The sequence below is a fragment of the Aptenodytes patagonicus genome, chromosome 3 (assembly GCF_965638725.1).
Source record: "Aptenodytes patagonicus chromosome 3, bAptPat1.pri.cur, whole genome shotgun sequence".
In the NCBI taxonomy this organism is placed as follows: Eukaryota; Metazoa; Chordata; class Aves; order Sphenisciformes; family Spheniscidae; genus Aptenodytes; species Aptenodytes patagonicus.
Window position 1 is genome coordinate 127,095,831 of NC_134951.1, and position 20,702 is coordinate 127,116,532.

The 20,702-nt window shown below is 46.0% G+C and overlaps 1 protein-coding gene across 1 annotated transcript in view; it reads right to left on the minus strand.

The window, feature by feature from the left end:
- BMP2 (bone morphogenetic protein 2) overlaps positions 1-20,702 on the minus strand; it is a 99,794-nt gene that overhangs the window by 12,817 nt on the left and 66,275 nt on the right. The window contains exon 4 of the mRNA XM_076335128.1: positions 10,560-10,693. Coding sequence (XP_076191243.1) covers positions 10,560-10,693 — 134 coding nt within the window. The remainder of the gene's footprint in view (positions 1-10,559; positions 10,694-20,702) is intronic.

Here is a 20,702-nt window from a genome sequence, read left to right on the forward strand (position 1 = left end):
CAGCAAGGAGCATGGAAGAAGAGTGCAGAAAAAGACAGCGAGAAGACGTGACTTCCTACACGCATGAGATAAGGTGCATCATTGGAAGATAGCAAATGTATTACTGACTTTCTTTTTTCTCATAGTAGAGAGGGTTTCTTCCTCAAATTATCCTTTGTTTCCTTCTGACATAAGTCTGTGACATAAGGAGATCATTCTAGCTTGTTGCACTTTGAGAACTGCTAATGGACATTGAAAAGGGACAAATACATTGTCGGTGGTTCACAACGGGCTGCGTGCAGCCTTGGCGTATGTGTTCCTCCGAACAGCACAGCTTCACCACTGGACGAAGAGGGGAATGTGTTGCTTCAAAGGACTTTTCTTCCCAGTTCCTCCCCACCCTGCTTGTTTCCCTTTTGGGCCATGCAGCACTTTTCGCGGAGGTGACATTGGAAGCAATGTAAAACCACCATTTATTGAGAAAAGTGCTGCACCCGTGTGCATCCCATGGGGTGGCGATGGGGAGGAGGTGCTAAGCACCTCCAAACATCGAGCCAATACTTCACATCATTGCTCCTGGTTTGGAATGGGAATCACACCGACTAGCTTCAGCGGTAATACACTGCTATGTGCACTTACAGTCCTGCTCCTTATTTGACCTTCCTATATGGAGCACACCGGCACGAGGGAAGAGCATGCTTTAGTGCACTCAGACAGTCAGACTCAGTGACTTGGACGGTGGAGTGCTTTCTTGCACCAAGATGTTGCAAGAGTGGTGGAAGTGCATCACGCACTGTAGACTCACCCCCTTGCTCCCCATGCAGACAGACACTCTCAGCCTGTGACTGTTTCTGTCTCAGCCACTGCCGCTGGAAGCAGGACAAGCATTTGCTTCCTTTGGGCTGCAAAGGCGGTAGCTACTGTGGTCCCGTCACCCAGCGGCGCAGGGCCCCACGACGCAGCTGAGCACGCGGCAGTGGAGCCGTGCCCAGCGCAGGGCTCTGCCTCGGCACGGCGGGTTAGCGCAACACAGTGTGCAGCTCCTGGGACCCGAGCAAGTGGCTGCGCGTGTGTGTACACACACACACAAACACTTAATTGTTGGCAACTTAACATATATTAAACATCTTCTGGTAGCGATGAAAGATGGCATCCTCCCAGAGTTTTGCATACCTGTGAGCTAATCAGCCCTTTGTGTGAAAGCGTAGGTGGGGACTCTTCTAACAATATGAAGTTGATTAGCTCATCATCTTGGCTTTAGGGGCATACTGATGTGCCCATCCTGCTTTCAGAGCTATGAATAATCCAGCTTCGCTGCTGTCCTCTTATAAAAAAAAGGAGAGAGTGTAGTTTCAGGGCTTGGTACTCAAGCCTGTTTCTCGGTACAGGTGATGAGTAGGTATTCGCCTATTATTCACTGGTATCACTCTTGGCTTCAGGTCTCCTTTGGAAGGCTGTTGGTATCGGAAATGTTATCTATCTGACAGAAATAATTGCTATTTTTCAACCACTGATTGGAATTACATCCTTGAAGATTAGGCATGCGTGAGTCTCTGTCAAAGTGAGAGGACCATCAACAGAAGTCTGTGCTGGTCACAGTTCATTTACATCTCTGTTAACAGTCTGGATGGTGGAACAGACTTATAGTAGGTTAAAACAACAAAACAGACTGGGATCCCAACTTTGGGAGGGGAGGGGGATTGATTTTAAATGTTCTGAATAAACTTTAGAAATAATAGTCTTACATGAAAAAGAAAGTGCGTAATTAAAAGACACATAAAGAACCAAGTCACGGTACTGGCACTATGCTAGGGGAGCTGGGAGAGGACAAGCTCAAATATAAGTCTACCGTGTGATGCTGTGGCCAGAACGATACTTTTTATTCGAAGAGGTATTAAGAGCACCCTTTGTGCGGAGGTCATTCTGGTGCTGGAGAGGCCCAGACCACAGATCTGCACTCCATACTTCAAATAAAGATGTAAACACAGGAGGAAGTCTGGAGGAGAGCAACAGGACTGATAAGAGGTTTCAAAAAACATGACCTGTAAGGAATTTTTTTTTTAATTGGATTTGTTTAGTCTAGAAAAGACTGAGGACAGCTATGAGAGACTTCACGTGTGAAGACAGTAGCTGAAAGGGGTATGGTAAAAGGGTACGGTGATCACTGGGTCTATTTGCACAGGGAAGGACAAGATCTAATTGGCTTTATTTGCAGCAAAACAGAGGAGGTGAGAGTTCAGGAAAGTTCTATCCATAAAGAGATGGAGATGGTCAAACTGATGGCACAGAGGAGCTTTGGGATCTCCATCACTGGGAGTTTCCAAGAGTTTAAACTGATGTACGACAGGAGTGGCATAGGCACAGGCACAGAAAGAGGCAGGAGGGTCTCTCCATATCCACATGCCTTTGCTTAAACCTATTCTTCAGGGTCTGTTGCTTTGGCGGTGGTAGCAGAAGGCATGCTGGACTCGAGTTTGGTTGCTAAAATGGAAAACATGCTGATAGGTGGGTACATTTGCACAGAAAATGTTGATAAGAGGGGAAAACTCGTATTGTTGTCAGAAACAACAACCAAAAGTTTTAGATGTTCTGCTTCAAAAAAGTATATTTAAGGAAAACGGATCCTTTGGCAAAACAGAGTCTTTCATCAGACAAAAGATTTAGATGGAAAAGTTTGCAATGAGCTCTGTAGATTAGCAGCCCAGCAAAATCCCAAGACATCCGAAGTGTAATTACTGATACTGGAAATGGTTGCTTTTCGCCATTCGGGATTAAGCAGAGATAACACAGCTCCTCTGCATGCAATGGAAAGACGGGTAAAGAGATTGTCGGGGGAGCCTGAGAGTAGTTTCACCTGCAGAAAAGGCAATACATGAGTAAGTATCCAGAACAGCTCTGTGCAGTAACTTGCCAAATTAAGAGGGAAATGGTGTCTCTCACAAAGTCAAGGAAGGACTGTGGTTAAGGGATGAGAGTCAGAAACCCAGCATTCAAAAACGGCTAGTTCTCACAAAGCCTGCACTTATATGTATTCAATCCAGGAAACTGGTTAGTGGGATGTGAAACTACCATATGTTTTTGCAGATGCTACAAGTATGTGTGCTTTCCTTATGTATATATGCTTTATACCCACTTTTGAAAATGGGTCAAAGCCTTCCAGTGCTCCAGGAGGAAAACTCTTGAGAATTTACAGATCTGAGATGCTGTGATTAATGTTTCTGGACAGCAATTTCACTTTCCCCTGTTGAGGCTTGGAAAAACAGAGGAGAGTGCAACAGGAGATCCACACCAAAGATCAAGGCAGACACATCTGCCTGGCTGTCAGATTTCACGCCAACAAATTGGAAGAAAATTAAAAAACCCAGGCCAGATCTGGTCCTTGCTCTGGGAGTGCAAAGAGGTCTGAAAGGCTCCTACACAGATATTTATGCTTGGCATAAAACCACCACGGAAACTCCTGTGTTCCTCTCTCTGCTTTTGCCATCCCTTTAATAGAAATATGTCAAGCGAATATGAAGGAATGAGATCTTCTTGTTAAAATAGTCTTGAGTTTGTATCACTTCAGTTAAGAGGAGGTTGCAATGTCCACCTTTGCCCACCACAGCTCACCAGCTGCCCGTCCAAACACTTCAAGTTGCAGCCTCACAGCTTAAATCAACAGTCCTGCAAGTGTGGGAGGCAGGGGACCATAAATGCTCAAAAGTAGTGTTTTTTCTCCAAAGCCCCAAGGACATTTGCATCCTGAGACACCATCCATCTGTCAGGCACGGAGGATGAGCTACCTTCATCACCGTCTTGCTCTTAACTTTAATTTCCAGCACAAATAGCCCCAAACCACTCTGGAGGGGGGGCAATATGACACTGCCAGATGATTACACATTGTCTCTTAATACAAAGCCAATTGTGTTTATACTCCATTACTCAGTTCCAAATTACAAGCCTTATCTCACAGGAAGCTTGGGATGGCTCTATAGTTTCAGAAACCTCATGGTAAAAGGGTCAGTTTTTAAATATAGTGTTTTCCAGAAAGACTATCTTAAAAATATAGTGCTGTTCAAATCCTCTGCTTCCTTTAATGCTATTTTCAGGTTGTTTTTTTTCAAATTAAACATTAGGCTTAGCAACATGCATGAGATGTTAGATTAAAGGGACAAGGCTTGGGTTTTCCGTGTCCGTCCAGAAATAGCTATCCCCTGGGTGGGCCAGGTGAAGTCGAGCAAGGTTATTGTCGCACGACTTCCCCCAGCTTTCTGGGTGGGGGAGAGAGAGAGATGTCTGGCTGCTTGCAGAAAAATCTGGCCAAAAGCATCGGGCCACATCCTTTGTGGAGGTAAATCAACATCGTCTGAGTGGCACTTCTGGAACCATGACTATTTTCATCAGGATCAGGCCTTTTACATATGGTGAGGAAGTGGTAAAGATCACAAAGGGAGGGAGAGATATACATGCATGGCAATAATTGCAAAAAGCTATGGGGTTTTCCTATGTAGGTGGTGTCGTTTTCTCTACAGAATTAAAGCGTGGCTTTCCCAGCACTCTTTCCCTTTAAGGAGACATGCTGAGCAGGGCGTCCCGAGAAGACAACAAGCCCAGATGCCCAGAGGAAGAACAGCGTTGTTGTGAAGACACAGGCCCAAAAGGCAAAATGTCTGGATTTTATTTGCAGCTCTGCCACAAACTTCCTGGACGATCATAGCCAAGTTAACCAGGTCCGTTTTTTTCAAGCGGCGTCTGTGCCCTTTCTGCATATGCATGAAGCATACGTTCGCCGTTCAGGGCTTTGCGCAGAAGTCCAAGAAATGCAAAGCTGCAAAGAAACACACCGCCTACGCGCTGCCCTGGTTTCCCCAGGCAAAGGGTGATGATCTAGCGAAGCCGCTGGATCCCTGCCAGCAGGGATTCGGATCCAGAAACAGGCAAGAGCATCAGAGCAGCTGTGCCCGATGGCCCATTGCCGACAGAAGTAGGCGCCCGGGGAGGAAAGCAAAATCAGGGTGAGCAGAGCCGGACGCATCCACGCTGTGCTTTCCCAGTCTCTAACCATTCAAGGCACAGGGACTTCCAGAGCTAGGAGTGGTTCGTATGAATTTAGCAACCCTCAAAGGATTTCTAAACCTGGGAGCATGAGTAGTCCAGGACAAGCTCTCAGGGCACCTTGGGATTTTTAGCTTCCTTGGAGCAGGACTCATTTCTTCAGCTCTATGTCAGACTTACTGGGTCACACAGGGCTTTTGTAGCTGCTACAAAGGACAGCCTTCCCATCGCTGTGTCAGCTCCCTGCCTCTCATGAGGAAGTGATGCCGCCTGCCAGGGAGTTGAGGCTAAATGCACTGATGTCTCCTCATGCCTTGGAAGGGAAGAGAAGTCTGGAGAGAATTATTGTTGTGATGTATAGGAGCTTTGCCAGTACAATGCCCTGTAATAACAGCTACTTTTCCTTCAGGTCATTAAGTTACCAATTTTGTAGTACTCTTGCTCATGACAAGTAGATCTTCAGTTTAAAGAGATGCTTTCCTTCTCTTTCCTTTTTCCTGACTTAATAAATATATTTTGGAGATTTTCTTTCTTTACGGCAGTGTATCCAAATATCCCTGTTCAAATTGTCATCTTCCAGATCTTTCCTCAAAGGAGCCATAAGGCTGTAACCAGATAACCAACACGTTTGTGCCTTCTCTCTATAGCTCGGTGAGAACTGAAGCATGAGGAAATACTCTGAGCGGCACTACAGAGGATGAAACTGGATTTAGAATAAAGAAAGGTCTATCTATTCTCACAAGCAGTCTCGCATCTGCTTTGTCCATGCCCTGTGAGCAAGCTCCACCCTGGAAGCCACAGAGCTGAGTTAGAACGGTGGTGGGTTGAGCTTTCACCCTGACTTGTGGTGGGGTTCATATATCTGGGCTCAGGACAGTGTTAACGTGGCTACACAGCTTCCGTCTGGAGATGGCTTTTGTCCAGTTGGCTGAAGAAGGGGGCTGGATTGACAGGCAGCTGTTTGCATTGGCCAGTGTAGACATGCCCAAATTCTCCTGATGCACTACTGGAGGGTACTCAGATATTACAGTGATGAGGGCAGTCTGAGAACCTGTTTAGACCAGAATATGGGTTTCAGTGGCAGTTTTCTGGCTGATTAATTGGGTGACTTTGTGCAAGTCTCAACTTGTCATTGCCCTATCCAATAAATGGGAATAGCAGCATTTGCCTCCCTTCGTAAAACACTTTGAGGTCTACGGATAATCCTCCTCCTTTTTCCCACCCAGATGATGGGACCAAGTGGAATCTTACGACACATTGAGTTTCTGTGGTCTAGCGTTTGCCAAGCATTTGAAAATGAATGACTCTCTGGCTTGAGTTTACAATGTCTGTGATTGCCACGTGGTTTCCCATGGAAGCTCCTAGTTGAAATCAGGTCACTATACAACTGAAAATGCATGGGATTAGGAGAGAAACTGAAGTAGTCATCAGGAGTGTACAGACCGATGATGACCTAAGTGTCCTGCCTGGGGTACCCTGCAAGCAGTAACCACACACATCAATAACCTCGTCAATAACCTACAAGATTTTCTGGTACAAAGGTCTGCGAACATTTAAGAGCGGAAAACTCTAAACAAGAGAAGATTCCTCTTGACCACCACACTGCTCTCTCCATCACCCAATAAACTGTGCATGCAGTAGACAGAGCTGGAGAAATACATCTCCATTGGGCATTCGGAGACGTTCTCACAACATAATGTCCAACATTTTGAATTCAAGGACCTTGTGCTGCTGTCGACAACTGATATTTTAGGACACAGTTTCTACTTGCCCTGGATTTTCCTGGGCCAGGGATGTTTTCTCCTGCACTGGATGCAAGTCCATTCTTAGATCTCGTCCCTAGCAGGTACCAAAGGGATGTGTTACTGAGGTTATACTGTTTTTTACAATGACCTGAAAGAAAACCTAAATCATTGCAAATAAATCTCACAAGTGACTTGGGAATTGAAGAAGAGAGTAAATTGTTAAGAAAACAGGTCACTGATATACAGAGATCTTCCCAAAGAACATTGCAAGGCAGTACGAGCCTTGAAGAGCCAGGAAACCAGCAGAGATTTGTATCAGGCAGCGTGATCTAATGAGCTTACAGAAGAGAGGCTAAGGGATGGCTTGATTACAATCTCTAAGTACTCACAAGAGGAAGAGAAATGTGGAAATGAGGCAGACGTGTACAGAAATCTTACGGCTGAAACTTAAAGCTGAACGTTTTTTACTTTTTGTGGGGAGGGGGAACAGGAGCAGTAGCTAACTTCAGAGTAATGCTCCAAGGCTTCTGTAACAGCTCCTGTAGTCCCCGAGCAGCTGGGGGCAGGTGTTTAAAAAAATAAGCTGTAGTTCTGAGAGGAATGAACTGGAGGTTTCCGATGGTCTTTGCCACGTGAGGTACCAGATTATGTGGTCTTCCTCACTCCTATAGTTTGTGAACCAGTGTTCTGGATTTCTTCAGCCACAGCAACATAAAAGACAACTCCATCTTCACATCTTGCCAAACACTGAGAAGAGTTGGTGAGGGTAAAAGCATTTGGGAGGGAATAGCGTTTTAAGATTCCCTCAGCTCCAAATAGCATGAGCTATTTGGTGTAGCTTGAGCTACCTCTTTTCTTGTCCTTTGCCTCTACTGTATCATTACAGGATGACAACATCAGAATTACCTGCTAGCGTTTCTCCCTTTAAATCAGAAAAAAACCCAAGTAACATAAAAAGAGCCCATCGGTGAGCACAAATAAAAGGCTGCTCTATATGCTGCTGCAATTTTCCGGAGCAGCACTCGGGGTCTGCTCCTTCGTCCAGGGGTGTGACGGACTCAGCACCTGGCTGGACTGGACCCAGTGGCTGTGTATTTCATGAGTCCTATCAGATATGATCTGTCCATACACAAGCCGTGTTTTACTTATAAAGTAAATTACATTACATGGGCTATAATGTACATTTTCAAAGGGGACCCACCTTAAAAACATTTTGTTTAATAAAATAACTTAATTAGAAGAGAGCTTCTGGCTGATGTGGTTGAGGCTGTGATAATTTTTCCTTCTCAAATCATTTTCTCTGTTTATTATACTTAATTATAGTGTAATTATGTATCCATCCTCTAGGCAAATTATGCAATCAGAAAATGTGAGTGGTTCATTTGCCACTGCTGTTGGGACCAGTGTTTACATCCCTAGTATAAAATATGAGCATCATTTCTATTATTTATAGTATATACGTATATACATATATATAAAAGGTGTTTCACGCAGAATGAAGAATCGGTGTAAATATTTTATTGGCAGTCATTTTTGCATCATCCACCTAATTCATTTGTGGCCTGCTAATAAGGAAACCATCCGAAGCTCAGATAGGTAAAATCTTTACACCCTACCATGAATTTTCTCAAACACAAAACATACACAGCTGAGGAACGTGGAAGTTCCACAATTTAGCTTTAATTTTGGTGGGAAGATTATTATTACTTTTAAGAGCTTTTTTCTGCATTTCACTTTCTAATATTCTGGCCAGAATTTCTTAGCACAACAAAAGAGAAAGGAACCCCACAATACTGGGTTTCAGGGTGTAGATTTGTGTTCAAGTCATGGGTTCAGACTAATCTTTTTTCTCCCATGTGCTTCACGAACTTTCTAGCCAGGGCAGCACTGACTTTTAAAGGCTAGGCTATTCTCCCTCTTGTTTTTCTTGACGGGAGTTGAGAGATCATGTTTGGACATAGTGAAAGATGAAGCCAAATGTCCGAATCTTGAAAACCCTTTTGAGATTGATGTTTTCTCCTTCTTTGGCCAGCTCTCAGCATGAATACAAACCGGATTCCCACTTAGCAATTTCAGCTTCTCTTCATGTGCTTATTTTGCAGAGATGAGGCCACTCGCACCAACGCAGCGGGCGAGGAAGAAAACGCATCTGGTGGTGAAGCTCAGCCCAGCTCTGTTGACATCAAGCGCCCGTGTTTATTACAGCTGGCAAAGAGGTGAGCCATCCATGCAAAATGACGAGCCTACCTAACTGTCACCTGGCCAGCCCCGCAGCTGATGGAAATCTGGATAACTATTTGATCTACCCCATTTTCCCCCCCGCTGGGGAGCTGGCCCTGCCTTTCACAGTGTCGCTCATCTGCATAGTGCTCTCCACCGGTGTCTTGCAAACACGCCTTTGTGGGAAATAAAAGGCCTCAACGTGGTCTAGCTTCCACCTTGTTCCCTGCAGGCGAGCTGGTATTTTTATGAAGAGCCAACGTTTCTCAGCCACGTAGGCAAAATTGAATTTTGCCACACTGCAGCTGAAGGGCCAGGACTTGCCTGGGGAGCAGTGGGGAGGTTGGCGTAGAGCTGGGGTGGCACAGCTGGGTGGGGAGAGCCAGGAATGTGGGACCTGGGGAGGGGGGCAATGGAAGAGCCAGGAGCGGTAGTCCCCCAGACGGAGTTAGCAACCCAGGGACGGAGAAATAAGATGATTCCTGATCATCCTCACCAGCCCTGCAGCTCCCCCATGCAGACAGTGGCCTCAAACAGCCTTTCCCTCTCCCCACCTTCAAAACGCAACCACTGCCCCATTCCTCCCTCTCCCTGAGAAGAGAGCTGTCAGTTGTGGTCTCTGAGGGAAAGGCGCTACCCCAGCCAGCCTGGGATAAAGCTATGGAGTGGAGAATCAAAGCTCAGATCCAGGCAGATACTTTGTGGTAACGTAAGATCCAATAAAAATCCGGGGAGATTTTTCAAAGGAGCCAGCAAATACTCCCAAGTAGGTGTTGTTGCTCCATCCTGACCTGCTGACCCACTGGGGAGGCCGTGTGTTCGTTCACACACGCAGGTAGGCCAAAACAGCCAAAACAGGGTGGAAATAGCCAAGCTGCTGGTTCGCAGTGTTGGCTGTAAAGTCCTCGCATGCAGCAGATAGGACGAGATGTGCCAACAGCCCCAAGTCTGCAAGCACACAGTAGCTCCATGGAGTGCTGAAGGACCACAAGACCAGGCACTGACTCAGTCCATGGCAAGTAGGCATCTCCCCAGAGCGGGATGAGATGGGAGTAGTAGGTATGTAAGATGTTTTTGTTTTTTCCTGATGTTATCCCCATTTTCCCAGGTCCCAGCTTCAGACAGCCGTCTGCCATCCGCTTTGGCCAGACACCGAGACGCTAGCAATTGGCTGGCATTACTGTCATGAGCAAAGGTACAGTGCTATGAATTGTCTGAACCTTGTCAGCCTTTTCCCGCAGTGATTTTGCATGGTGTGAAATAGGTTGGGACTCAGCGAATGGCGCTCTGGCTGATCGGCCCGCTGCCAGAGGAGGATTTGTCCATTATAGTCTCACTTGCTTTTTGGGTGTGGCCTGAAAGGGAGGGTTTGAGCCAATATTTGTTGGGGTTTTTCCACGCTTTGTTATGAAACCCTTGGTTTTCTCATGCCTTGAGTTTTGGAGTGTATGCCTTAAAAAGCAATATGACAAAGTGCCTAGATCCAAGGTAACACTTTCCACCTGTTGGTTTGTAAATGCTAAGAAAAAAATGCTGTATTTAACTATATTTGAGTGATGGGGAAGCTGTGATGCAATTTACCTGAGGTCAGGCAGTAGTCTGAAGGAAGGGCTTGGAGCAGGACTCGGACTGCCAAGCCCCGAGCAGTGTGCCAGGCACAAGCAGGGCTCTTCCATCCCTTCTGTCCTTTCCCGGTTTTGTTTCCCCTTGCGGTCCTAAGGAAAAATGAAAGAGGGGAAAATTAAATGTGGATTATAAGCTCCAGCAGCTGTGCTAGGGGAGTCTGCAGCCAAATGAAAGGTGGCTGAATTTGGTCCAGTATTGGCCGCTGATTCTTACAGAACTTCTTATCACAGAGTGAACTGCTTCAGAAACCAGGCCAAGAGCTGATAGCCCACAGCTCTGAGTGAGAACAAGGGCCACCATTCCTAATCTGAGATTTAATCAGTTGGATTTCAGTTATCAAAAAGCCGTAAGGGAAGCCTGACATATTTTTATATCTTGCACTGCTCCAGTGAAAGCTGCAGCCGAGAGAAAATAGAAATTATACGTGGGTATGAGATCTGTGTGATACCCTTTTTAAAGTCTTCGGATGATCACATAATGCACAAACCAAAGCCATGAGCGGCTTGGTTATTTTATGTATGGATTGATGCCTTTATCAGTGAAAGTAAGTCCGTGCATCCCGCCCATCGGTGGGTTTGCACAGTGGGCATGAAGGGGGCTAATCTAGCAAGGCTTATAAGAGAATTTTTCATTTCTGTACGTGCTCTTAATAGGTGTTAATGCTGTGCTGAGGAGCTCTGCTCATGGACTAGAACTATCATGTGAAATAATTGTACAGTCATGAAGCGGAGAAAATATTCTCATCCCCACCCTCAGGATGGGTATGTCTGTGTTGCAAACAAGCTCGAGATTGAGAGGGCTTCCAGCCAGCCAGCACGGGGCAGCGGAGGCTCCCTGGGAAGCCTCAGCCCCAGAAATCTGGCCCAGCGCTGCTTCAGCACACACTGAGCTTCGCGATCCTGGCGGAGCATTGCGCCGGTATCTGAACTGTCTTAAGTCAAAGCCGGCAGAAGTAGCTTTCCATTCACACCTTCAGTTTTCATGTCGACATGCCATAATGACATGAGGCAGCAGATGGATGCAGACTGGGAAGAATATTTCGACATATTAGGCAATGGGGATTGGTTCATTTAGCTCACACCCCCCCACCATTACTCCAGCTGAGAGACCACGAGTCAGTGTCTGCAGCTACAAAGGGCCAAACTGAAAGCTTCTCACAAGTGAGAAGCAAAATGGGCCTTGCCCAGGTTTATTGAACATTTTATTGCGTGTTGAGGTGTGTGACACCACCTCCTGTCCCAGTCTGCAGAACCTAAACCCTGCCGTTATGAATTACTGCTCCAATTCTGGTTGGGTTCACAGTCTTTCTGCTCCCTCCCAGAGACAGAGCTGACACCTTTCACCTCTGGGGAAGGGTTGAATGACAGGCATCCAGCTGAAATCCCATGTTACCAGCTAGAAGTAAAACATGCCTTTCAATCAGCTATGGGACGTGTTTCCCAAATGCTCTGGTATCTCCACTCCCCTCTACTTTGTCTGTGAAACTATTACTTTGCATAATAGAAGGGAGAGACGCTCCGACCATCTGGTAGGCAACGCCATGTATAATTTAGGTTGCTTCACTCACTCTCCCATCAACAACAGGAACATAGCTTCCTTCTTGTTTCCCTTGATCTCGTAGCCCTCTGCTAGAAATGCAAGGTCAAAAGCAGCTGTGGGGGGAGTAAACTGTATCCTGAACTGGGTTGCAGAGTTTTGAGGGACGCCTCTACTGTGAGACTCCGTCACAACCAGGTCATTTCCCGATTCTGCGTGAGCAAAGGGATGAAGAACTCACTAAATCCCAGTCAGGAGAGGACAGTTGGTATCATCACATATGCAAATGCCCCCTTCCCCTCCAGGGGAACCTGGTTCCGCTCCAGCACAGCCTGGGGACTGGGATCACATCATCTGGGCATCGCGCTCTGGGGAATCACCGCCAAGGTCAATGTTGCTGCAGTCAGCTAAGCAGCCCCCCGCATGCATCCAACAGGGCGATTGTGAGGGAGGTGGATGAGTCCACTCACGTCCAGCGTGGAGAGAGCTCCTGGGGCCGGCACAGGAGCTACATCATCCACAAGGGACCCCTCATCTCAGGGACCAAGCCACCTTTTCATCCCCATTGGTGGTTCTCTTAGAAACCCACACCAGGAAAACTACCATTTGTTGCTGTTCCTCTATGTCAAGAGGAATATCTCAGGCCTATCCAGACCTGCACTCCTGTTTATCCGCTCTTGGCGAGCAGAGTCAGGTGGTTAAGGCCCTGATGCTGAAGTTTATGGCTTAAATCAATGGGATTATTCATGAGTTCAGAGATAACCATGTGCTTTTATACTTGGCTGGAATGGCGTCTAAAGCTGACAGCTGGGAGTCAAAAGCTCTGAGTCACCGGGTCCCTCCTCTCCTTCCTGTGTGACCAGTCTACCTGTGTCTGCTTCCTTGCCTGCCGCATAAGGAGGATGACAATTGCTTTTATCTGATGGTTACTTTCAAACGGCCCTAAAGGCCTCTTTTGGTCTGATGAAAATTCAGTAGAAGCTGGACTAGCGTGGAAAAGACAGGAGGACATTTAACTAATGAAAGCGCTGGAGCTCAGGAAGGCAATTACATCCTTTCTTCCTCCCCGCATTCCCACACGGGTTAATTGGCGATTGCTGCAAAATCTTCTACGGGCAGAGAGGAGTGGGAGGCCGTGAAAAGGCTGAGACAAGTCCCTCTGAGCCGGCGGGAGGCTCACGTGGGGCGGTGGTTTGGGTGCCCAGTCCAGCAGATTGTTACGCTAGCAGGTTCCCAGCAGTAGTTACACCTTAAAAGAGGCCCCGTTCAATTAAAAACTGTGACTTTGATTCTGCAAACCTCTTCTTCGCATATGTGGTTTGTAAAACAAAAACATGCGCAAAAACCAGAGAGAAAGAAAGAGACAAAACAAGGGCCAATTGCATATATTTTACGCCCCGATATACAGTAAGTCCCCAGGGAAGTGACTGAGAGGGCTTTCCGCATTTGGCATGTCCACCTCTGAATAAAAGATGATTTTAAATACAGACTCCATCGATTCTCCGACTGTTCCTTTCCAGTGTCAGTCAGTACTGCTCTGGGATTTCTCTCCCCTTGGACCTGGGCAAAGCAGGCAGGGCAGCATTGGCTCGCGGCACGCAGTCAGTGCTGAGTTTTAGGAGAGACGTGCTGCCCAGGACGCAAAAGGCCGAATGGCTCAATGGCTGATGACCAGCACCTTTGCTTGGTCGAGTTGTCCCTTCGGCACCATTCCTGGGAGGAGAAGTTGCTCTTGCAACCCTGTTTCAGTGCACCCACGTTTTGCGGGGGTAAAGCTGCTTTGACATGCCTTTAAGATAGGCTAGTCTACACCTCCCCGTTGGTTAACAAGTCAAATAGGAGCATCTGCTTGGATAGTGTGAGAAACGCCGTGCAGCGCAGTGTACAGCTGCTGTATCCATGTGAATATGCAGGCTGAAACCCTGCAGAGGAACTGTGGGTGTCCTCCCAGCTGCCCTGTGCTTTTGCAGGCATTTGTAAATACAATTGCTCTCACTTTCCATTGATAGAAATCAAAAAGCAATTAAGAATCAAGCTCTTCAAATTGATAGGTCTCCTGAATTTGAAACATTTTTCATTCTTTGGCTGGTATCACTGCCTAGATTAGATTATTTTTTTAAAGGGAAGATTAAAATAAACAGTATTTATGGTTTAATTATTTGAATGACTAAGAAGCTCCAGCTTTATTTTAACTTCACAGAGGACTGGGAGATGTTTTTAATGATATGTTTTACTCACATAGCATCTTTCATCCAAGAATCTCAAACTGCTTTTCAAATAATTAAATAATCCTTGTACCTCTCCATGAGACAGTTATTATCTCTGATATTACTGGTGGGTAAACAAAGGCACAAAGACGTCAAGGCACAAACTGTTTTCCAAATATTAATTAACTAATTCTCGCACCACTCCGTGAGACTGTTACTATCTCTGCTATTACCAATGGGTAAACTAAGGCACAAATATGCAAGCAACTCGCCCGAGGCCATGCAGGTGAGTCAGTAGCAGAGCTGAGAATAGCGTATGACCAGCCTAGGTCTTAGCTAATTGTTTCTAGCAAGTACTACGCTGTATTCCTGACAACGGGCAATGCAAGCCCCTGCGTGAAGCACAGCTGAAACCGGCTGGCTTTCTGAAAATATTTCCTCCAGTCTATCTTCACCCACTGGAGATCACATTTGCCCACATCAGTTTGCAGCTTCTTTTGAACTTGTCATGGCTGGTGGAAGCCAATGTAACTATGATGAGAAACGGTTGGTTTAAAGTATCTGGGGAGTTTTGAGGTACTCCGGTGATGGTGGCTGTCCAGCAGCACGCAATTTTTCTAGAGTTTATCCCTGTACCCACCCTGTGTGGCATTCTCGGGCCAGGAGAGCCCCAGACTCGGCCAGGCACAGGGTGCCACACGCAGAGAGTGATGCCGTCACTCCTCTCTCCTCCGTCCAAGCCTGCAGCCCTGGAGCGAGCACGTGCCCCAGGGCAGCAGTGTGAGAGCGGGGCTGGCCCCGAGCACACTAACACAAGCTGCGGTAAACGTGTGTGTACTCCCCTCATTTATCCACCTTCCTCCTTTGGGACATGACAGGGTGTTATTTTTAAGGGTCCATGCAAAAGGTCTCTGGAGGAACGTGGAGACCCTGCAGGCCAGGGCCCCTCACCAGCCAAAACCACCTTGCCTCCTTAAACGGTCCATCAGCTCAGACTTCAGCGTGCATTTATCCCGTGGAGCAAAGGCTTTCTGTCCTCCCCACGAGGAGGAGAAAAAGCGAGGAAGCTGAAGGCGCTCTCTGCCCTCAGGAAAGGTCTCCCCTTTCCATCCAGCTGTAGCGCTTCTCCACGCAGGGACCTGAACCCTCACCACGCGCGCATGCCAGCTGAGCTATTTCAAACATGGGCTTGGCCTCATCAAATGCAGTCTCATTTCCACATGAAAGGGCTGGAGGAATATGAAGCCAGCTCATCTGTATTGATAAGAATTTGGCATTATTTTCCCCCAGTTATCTAAGCTTTCTGTGTATATTAATCACAATGCAAAAACCAGGAGGGGGGGGATGTGTCTTCTCAGCTGTCTTCCCTGAGCTCAGGCAATAATCTGGCGGTGTTTTTTTGTGGGTTTTTTTTTTTTTTTTTGGTTGGTTGTTTTTTTTTTTTTCCTAAACTTCCTTTTTCCAGTTCTGCTCCGCTGGAGTCTGATTGTCCCTCCCCTCTGCAATTTGGGTGCCTCACTCTTCTTGCTACAGCTCTGATGCAAGCGCTCTGCTGCCCTGTTTGCCAAACCTGGCATGAGCACCCACTGCTAGTCTAGACACCAGTCTAACTGTAGCGCTAATGCTAGGGTTTAACAGACTGATCTCGGCATTTGTCATAGCTCTGCCCACGGTCATCGCTTTGATCTTTATCCTTGAAAACCACAGTCATTGACAAAGGTAAAATGAATTTCTGTCTTTGAAAGACTTTGATGGCATTCCCTTGTTTTGTTTTGTGTTTTTTTTTTTTTTCCTCCTCTCCTTTGCTCTTCCAGCTGAACTTCATCATAAAGCTTCTGATTACAGCTGCAGCTCCAGGACCAGATAGAGTTCATGCTTTCTTGCTTTCTGCCGTACGGCTGTTTAAAAATCTAAGGGGGAGACCCTGGGACACTTCTTCTGAGACAAACTGCCAGTCAGTGTAATGTAAACTTTAATGGGAATCGGAGACAGAGGCCCCTCAGGATTTGGTCTCGTACCTTCTTACAAAAACCAAACCAAAACAAAATCATCTTGAACAGGGCCAAGTGCCAAAAGCAGGAGAGAATGAGAACTATTTGGTATTAGATTTCTGGTTTGAAATCTGCAGTCTGCCAAGTACTACTATTTGCCTTCTTGTAGTACCTAGAGGTTGAGCTGAGACAAGGGCCTTCTATTAGACATTGTATAGACACGTTGTAAGAGATTGCCTCTGCCTGGAGGTGTTCATAATTTAAATAAACATGATGAGCAAATCAAGTGTTACTAGCTCCATCTTCTAGATGGGGAAGTGAAGGCAAGGAGTGTACGCACCTTGTCCAAGGCCACACAGGGGACCTGAATTCATTGTAGGGCTCCAGGTTGCCTTCATGGCGGCGATAATGTCATCTTTGCTGGTGAGCTGTTGGCTCCAAAAGTGATGGTTGGGCCATCAGCGCGCAGCTAGATAGCGGTGCCTCTTGTTTGCAATGATTTATGACACTTTTCCCTGCTTTGAGTTGCAGGGTTTGGCTCACTGAGGGGGAGTGCTACAGATCTCTTAGCAGCTCAGCCTCCGCTAGAGAAAAAGTCAGCAGCTTTTGAGCCAGACTTTTGCTTTTTTCATAAGGTTATAAAAAACAATATAAGATGTCTTATCCCTTTGAATTTACTGTAGGAAGCAAGCTACAGGAGGGACCTTCAGCGAGGTACTTCCACCAACCTTGATGAATTTCAATGAAAACAGAAGAGGGGGGTCCTTCCACTGGGCCCGGAATAAGAGCAGGAATTTAAAGAGCTTGAGTTTAATATTATGCGCAGTGTAAAAGTAAATAAACTCAATAGGGGAGGCTTTAATTACGGGACATACATAGTGTGTTATTTGGACATCTGTAAAAGTCTTCCAAGGGTTGGGGGTGAAATCCAGGTTCGTTGAAGTCAATGGGATTTTTGCCATGGGTGGCCGTGGGGCCAAGCTCTCTCCCTAAACGCTTGCACGGGACTCAGCAGCTGCTGGAGTGGAGGGCAGTACACCAGCGAATTACAACAGCTCAGGGAGGAGAAGTCCAGAGGACTTATTGATGGCAGCAACTCTGAAAGCACCAACAGCGATGTCCCGTCCCAAAGCCCATCCAGAACGGCTTTCGGGGCATCCAGCTCCTAGCCAGGAGGGGCCATTTGTCAAAACGGGTTTTGTTAAACAAACAAATCTGCCTTCAAAGTGACTGGCTCAAAAATGGAGCTGGCTGAAAACTTTCCTGTTGTCATACATAAATATCACATAAACACACGTAGACACACACACAGTTGACAACTGGAAAACTTTGTATATTATTAGATAGAAAGATGTATATATTTTATGTGTATATACTCACATAGATATACATTCCCAACATCCATAAAATTGTATTTTCCTGGTTTTTCCAACCACTTCACCAGTTGATTCACAGATGCCAAATGTTGACACAATATGTTAAATAATAGAAATGTTGACAGTTTCCCATGGAGAGTTTTCTGCAGTCTCAGAGAAGCTCTACTCAACATTTCGAGATTCAAAGGAATTTGATTAACATTTTGCTGTTGCCCATTCCTGACTATTCTGAGTTCAGCCAGGACTGGAGGAGCACTTGATGAGTAAGGCTGTTTTGTTATTTACAGCCTCATCAAAACAATGAAGTAGCAGGAATCTCCTTGGAGACCAATGTATCACAGCATTTTTCAAGACGATTTCCAAATCAGAGTTGACTTCCAAGGAGCAGCAATGGTGTAATTCTGGAGCCAATCAAGCCAATGGCAAAAATCCCAATTTCTGCACGATATTCTTAATGGAGGCTCTGAAATTTTGGAACTTCCTATATTATGGCTAAAAGGTCCTGTCCAAGTTCAGCACCCGTGTGCCTTACAGAGGCATGACCCTAAAAAGAAGTGATGAAAAATGTCTATTTTAAAAACAAATATCCCTGTTCATAATGAGACCAAAGGGAAAATGAAGAATTCAGTACTTAATACTGACACCTGCCACTTGCAAAATCTCTCCACTGCTAGAAACAAATATCTGTGAGAGTTTGGAAAATTTTGGTCACTCATTTTGTCCTCCTTTGCTTCCATTTCACTCACTGGTACGTCTGTCCAGTAACAGCACTGACATTGCTAAATGTCATGAAGTGAAGTTCCTTCATGTACTAGTTCCAGGTGAGATGGCAACAGGAACAGCTATAGTTCTTACCAAAACAAAACAAGACAAAAGAAGTATTTGCTAATGTTTTTGGATATAGTTGTTAGGTCCCAGGCACAGAGATTAGTCAGAGTACCCATAAATACCACTGTCATTGAACTCTGATTTCCAAGTTCTTTGCTCCAAATGCCCACCGGCTGTGAAAACCCAGCCGAGCTCTGGCTGCTGGGCTAGAAACTCTTTCTGGGCTTTGCCCAGTTTTCGGCGCCACGACCAGGGGTCCCCGCCAGTGCAATCGGGAGAGCGTTTCAGGAGGGGAAGCAAGAGGCACATCCCATACGGCGGCTCACCCGCTAGGAAAACGCCCCCATTGTAAATCATACGGCGCAGGTGACCCCCTTGAGCTTCAACCCCGTTGTCACAGCCTCCGGTCACATCAGTAGGAAGGGGTCAGTCCCCAGTGTGACAGAGCAGATGTGGAGGCTGGCAAACTACCCAGGGCAAGTATCATGAACACTCGGGTTAGTTTTTACTCTTCTCTGCATGCCTCTGTTGGAAACAAAGCTAGACAGATTCTTGGTCCCAATAAATATGGCAGTTCTGACACTGTCATGTAAGAGAATCCAGTTTCCCAGAGAAAACCTCGGACAAAATAGCCAACCCAAGATATTTATCACCTTACACTATGTTAATGCAAACAAAACCAATGCACGCTACAATAAATCCATTACTGAGTCTTACTAGAACAAACTGATATTCCCACATGATTAATTTCAAGCTGGAAGGGTTTGGATTTGTTTTTTTTTTCTATTACTGCTTTTTTGTGACAGAGAAGGCATTTTTCAATTGAATGAAAAATTTTGCCTCCAAAAACATCCAATTTCACTGAAAGATTTAGAGGCTTCAATAAGAAAAACCTAAGACCAGCAATTCAATTATTGCCTGAGTGAGAGGTTTCTTCAGTATTTCCCCTCTCCCCATCACCTCAAAAAAATAAAAAAGTAAAATATTAACTGAAAGAACAAAATCCATCCATGTCATCAACATTTTTAATGGGGGAGAGCAGTAGTCCCTGGCTACTTCCATCATTTACTCCTTATGCTTCAATCTGGTTTTGATCCAGCTCTAACCGCCATCGGTGGCTGCTCCAAAAGCACCCCAAAGCCACGCAGGGCTGGACTCTCAGTTGAGCTCAGACTCCGAGCAGACGACTGCAGCTCAATGCCATGTATTAATAAAAGTAATAGCAATATGCTTAGAGCCTATTGGCACCTATTTAAACCCAAAATTAGTTCGGCTGAGCTGGGAATGCCACCAACAACGATTCTCCTAGTGATGTATACGAATGCGCAGAGTAGGACTCGGCGCAGTCAGACGCAGGCTGGGCCAACACGGGAGAGAGTCCACTGGCTTTGCAAAAGCGAACAGCGCTCAGCATACTGGGGGTGGAGAAAAAGCACGGCTGAATGGCACCATTGAAGCCTCAAAGGAGAGCCCAAGTGCCAGCCAGCACAAGGAGATAAGGAGCACCCCCGGAGAAGGGTACAAAGGTAGCACTGACGAGCAGAGCTTGGCTTTGCTCCCACAAAGGTCACAGCTGGGTCCTCTATTAACTTTTTCTCAACACAGCATTATTGAGAATTACACCAAGCTACGCGATAGTAATGCCTCCCTCCCACAGACCTTTCACAAGAAAATATAAGTATTTGACATCCCTGGCACAAGCAAAGACAGTCAAAGGCTTCGTTATCTTCTTTTATAAGCTGGAGAAGTTGGCTATGAGTAGACAAAGGTCCCCGTGCAGCAAAGCATGTGGGTAGTATCACTCATGTGAGTAAACTGATGCACGAGCCTGCAAGATTTGTACAAGCAGATCTCTGAAGGTGTGTCCTGGGCTTAGCTACAAGAGCCTCCATCTGGAAATACAAGTAATCCGTAAAAATGTGTCTACTCTGAATTTCAAAAAAAATTATATTACTACAAGGGGAAATTCTTCTTTATTACTGTTTCATTACCAGTATCCTTTTGGAACTGAAGTTCCTGCGCACACACGCAGCAGCCAGATTTATCAGACAACCAAATCTTAAGCGTGGCAAAGCTGTTCCCATTCATTTCTCTGTTTATTTTCAATTTCCCATCCTATCAGCTCAAATGAATTAAGGTGGGAGGAGGTAAAGCAACTAG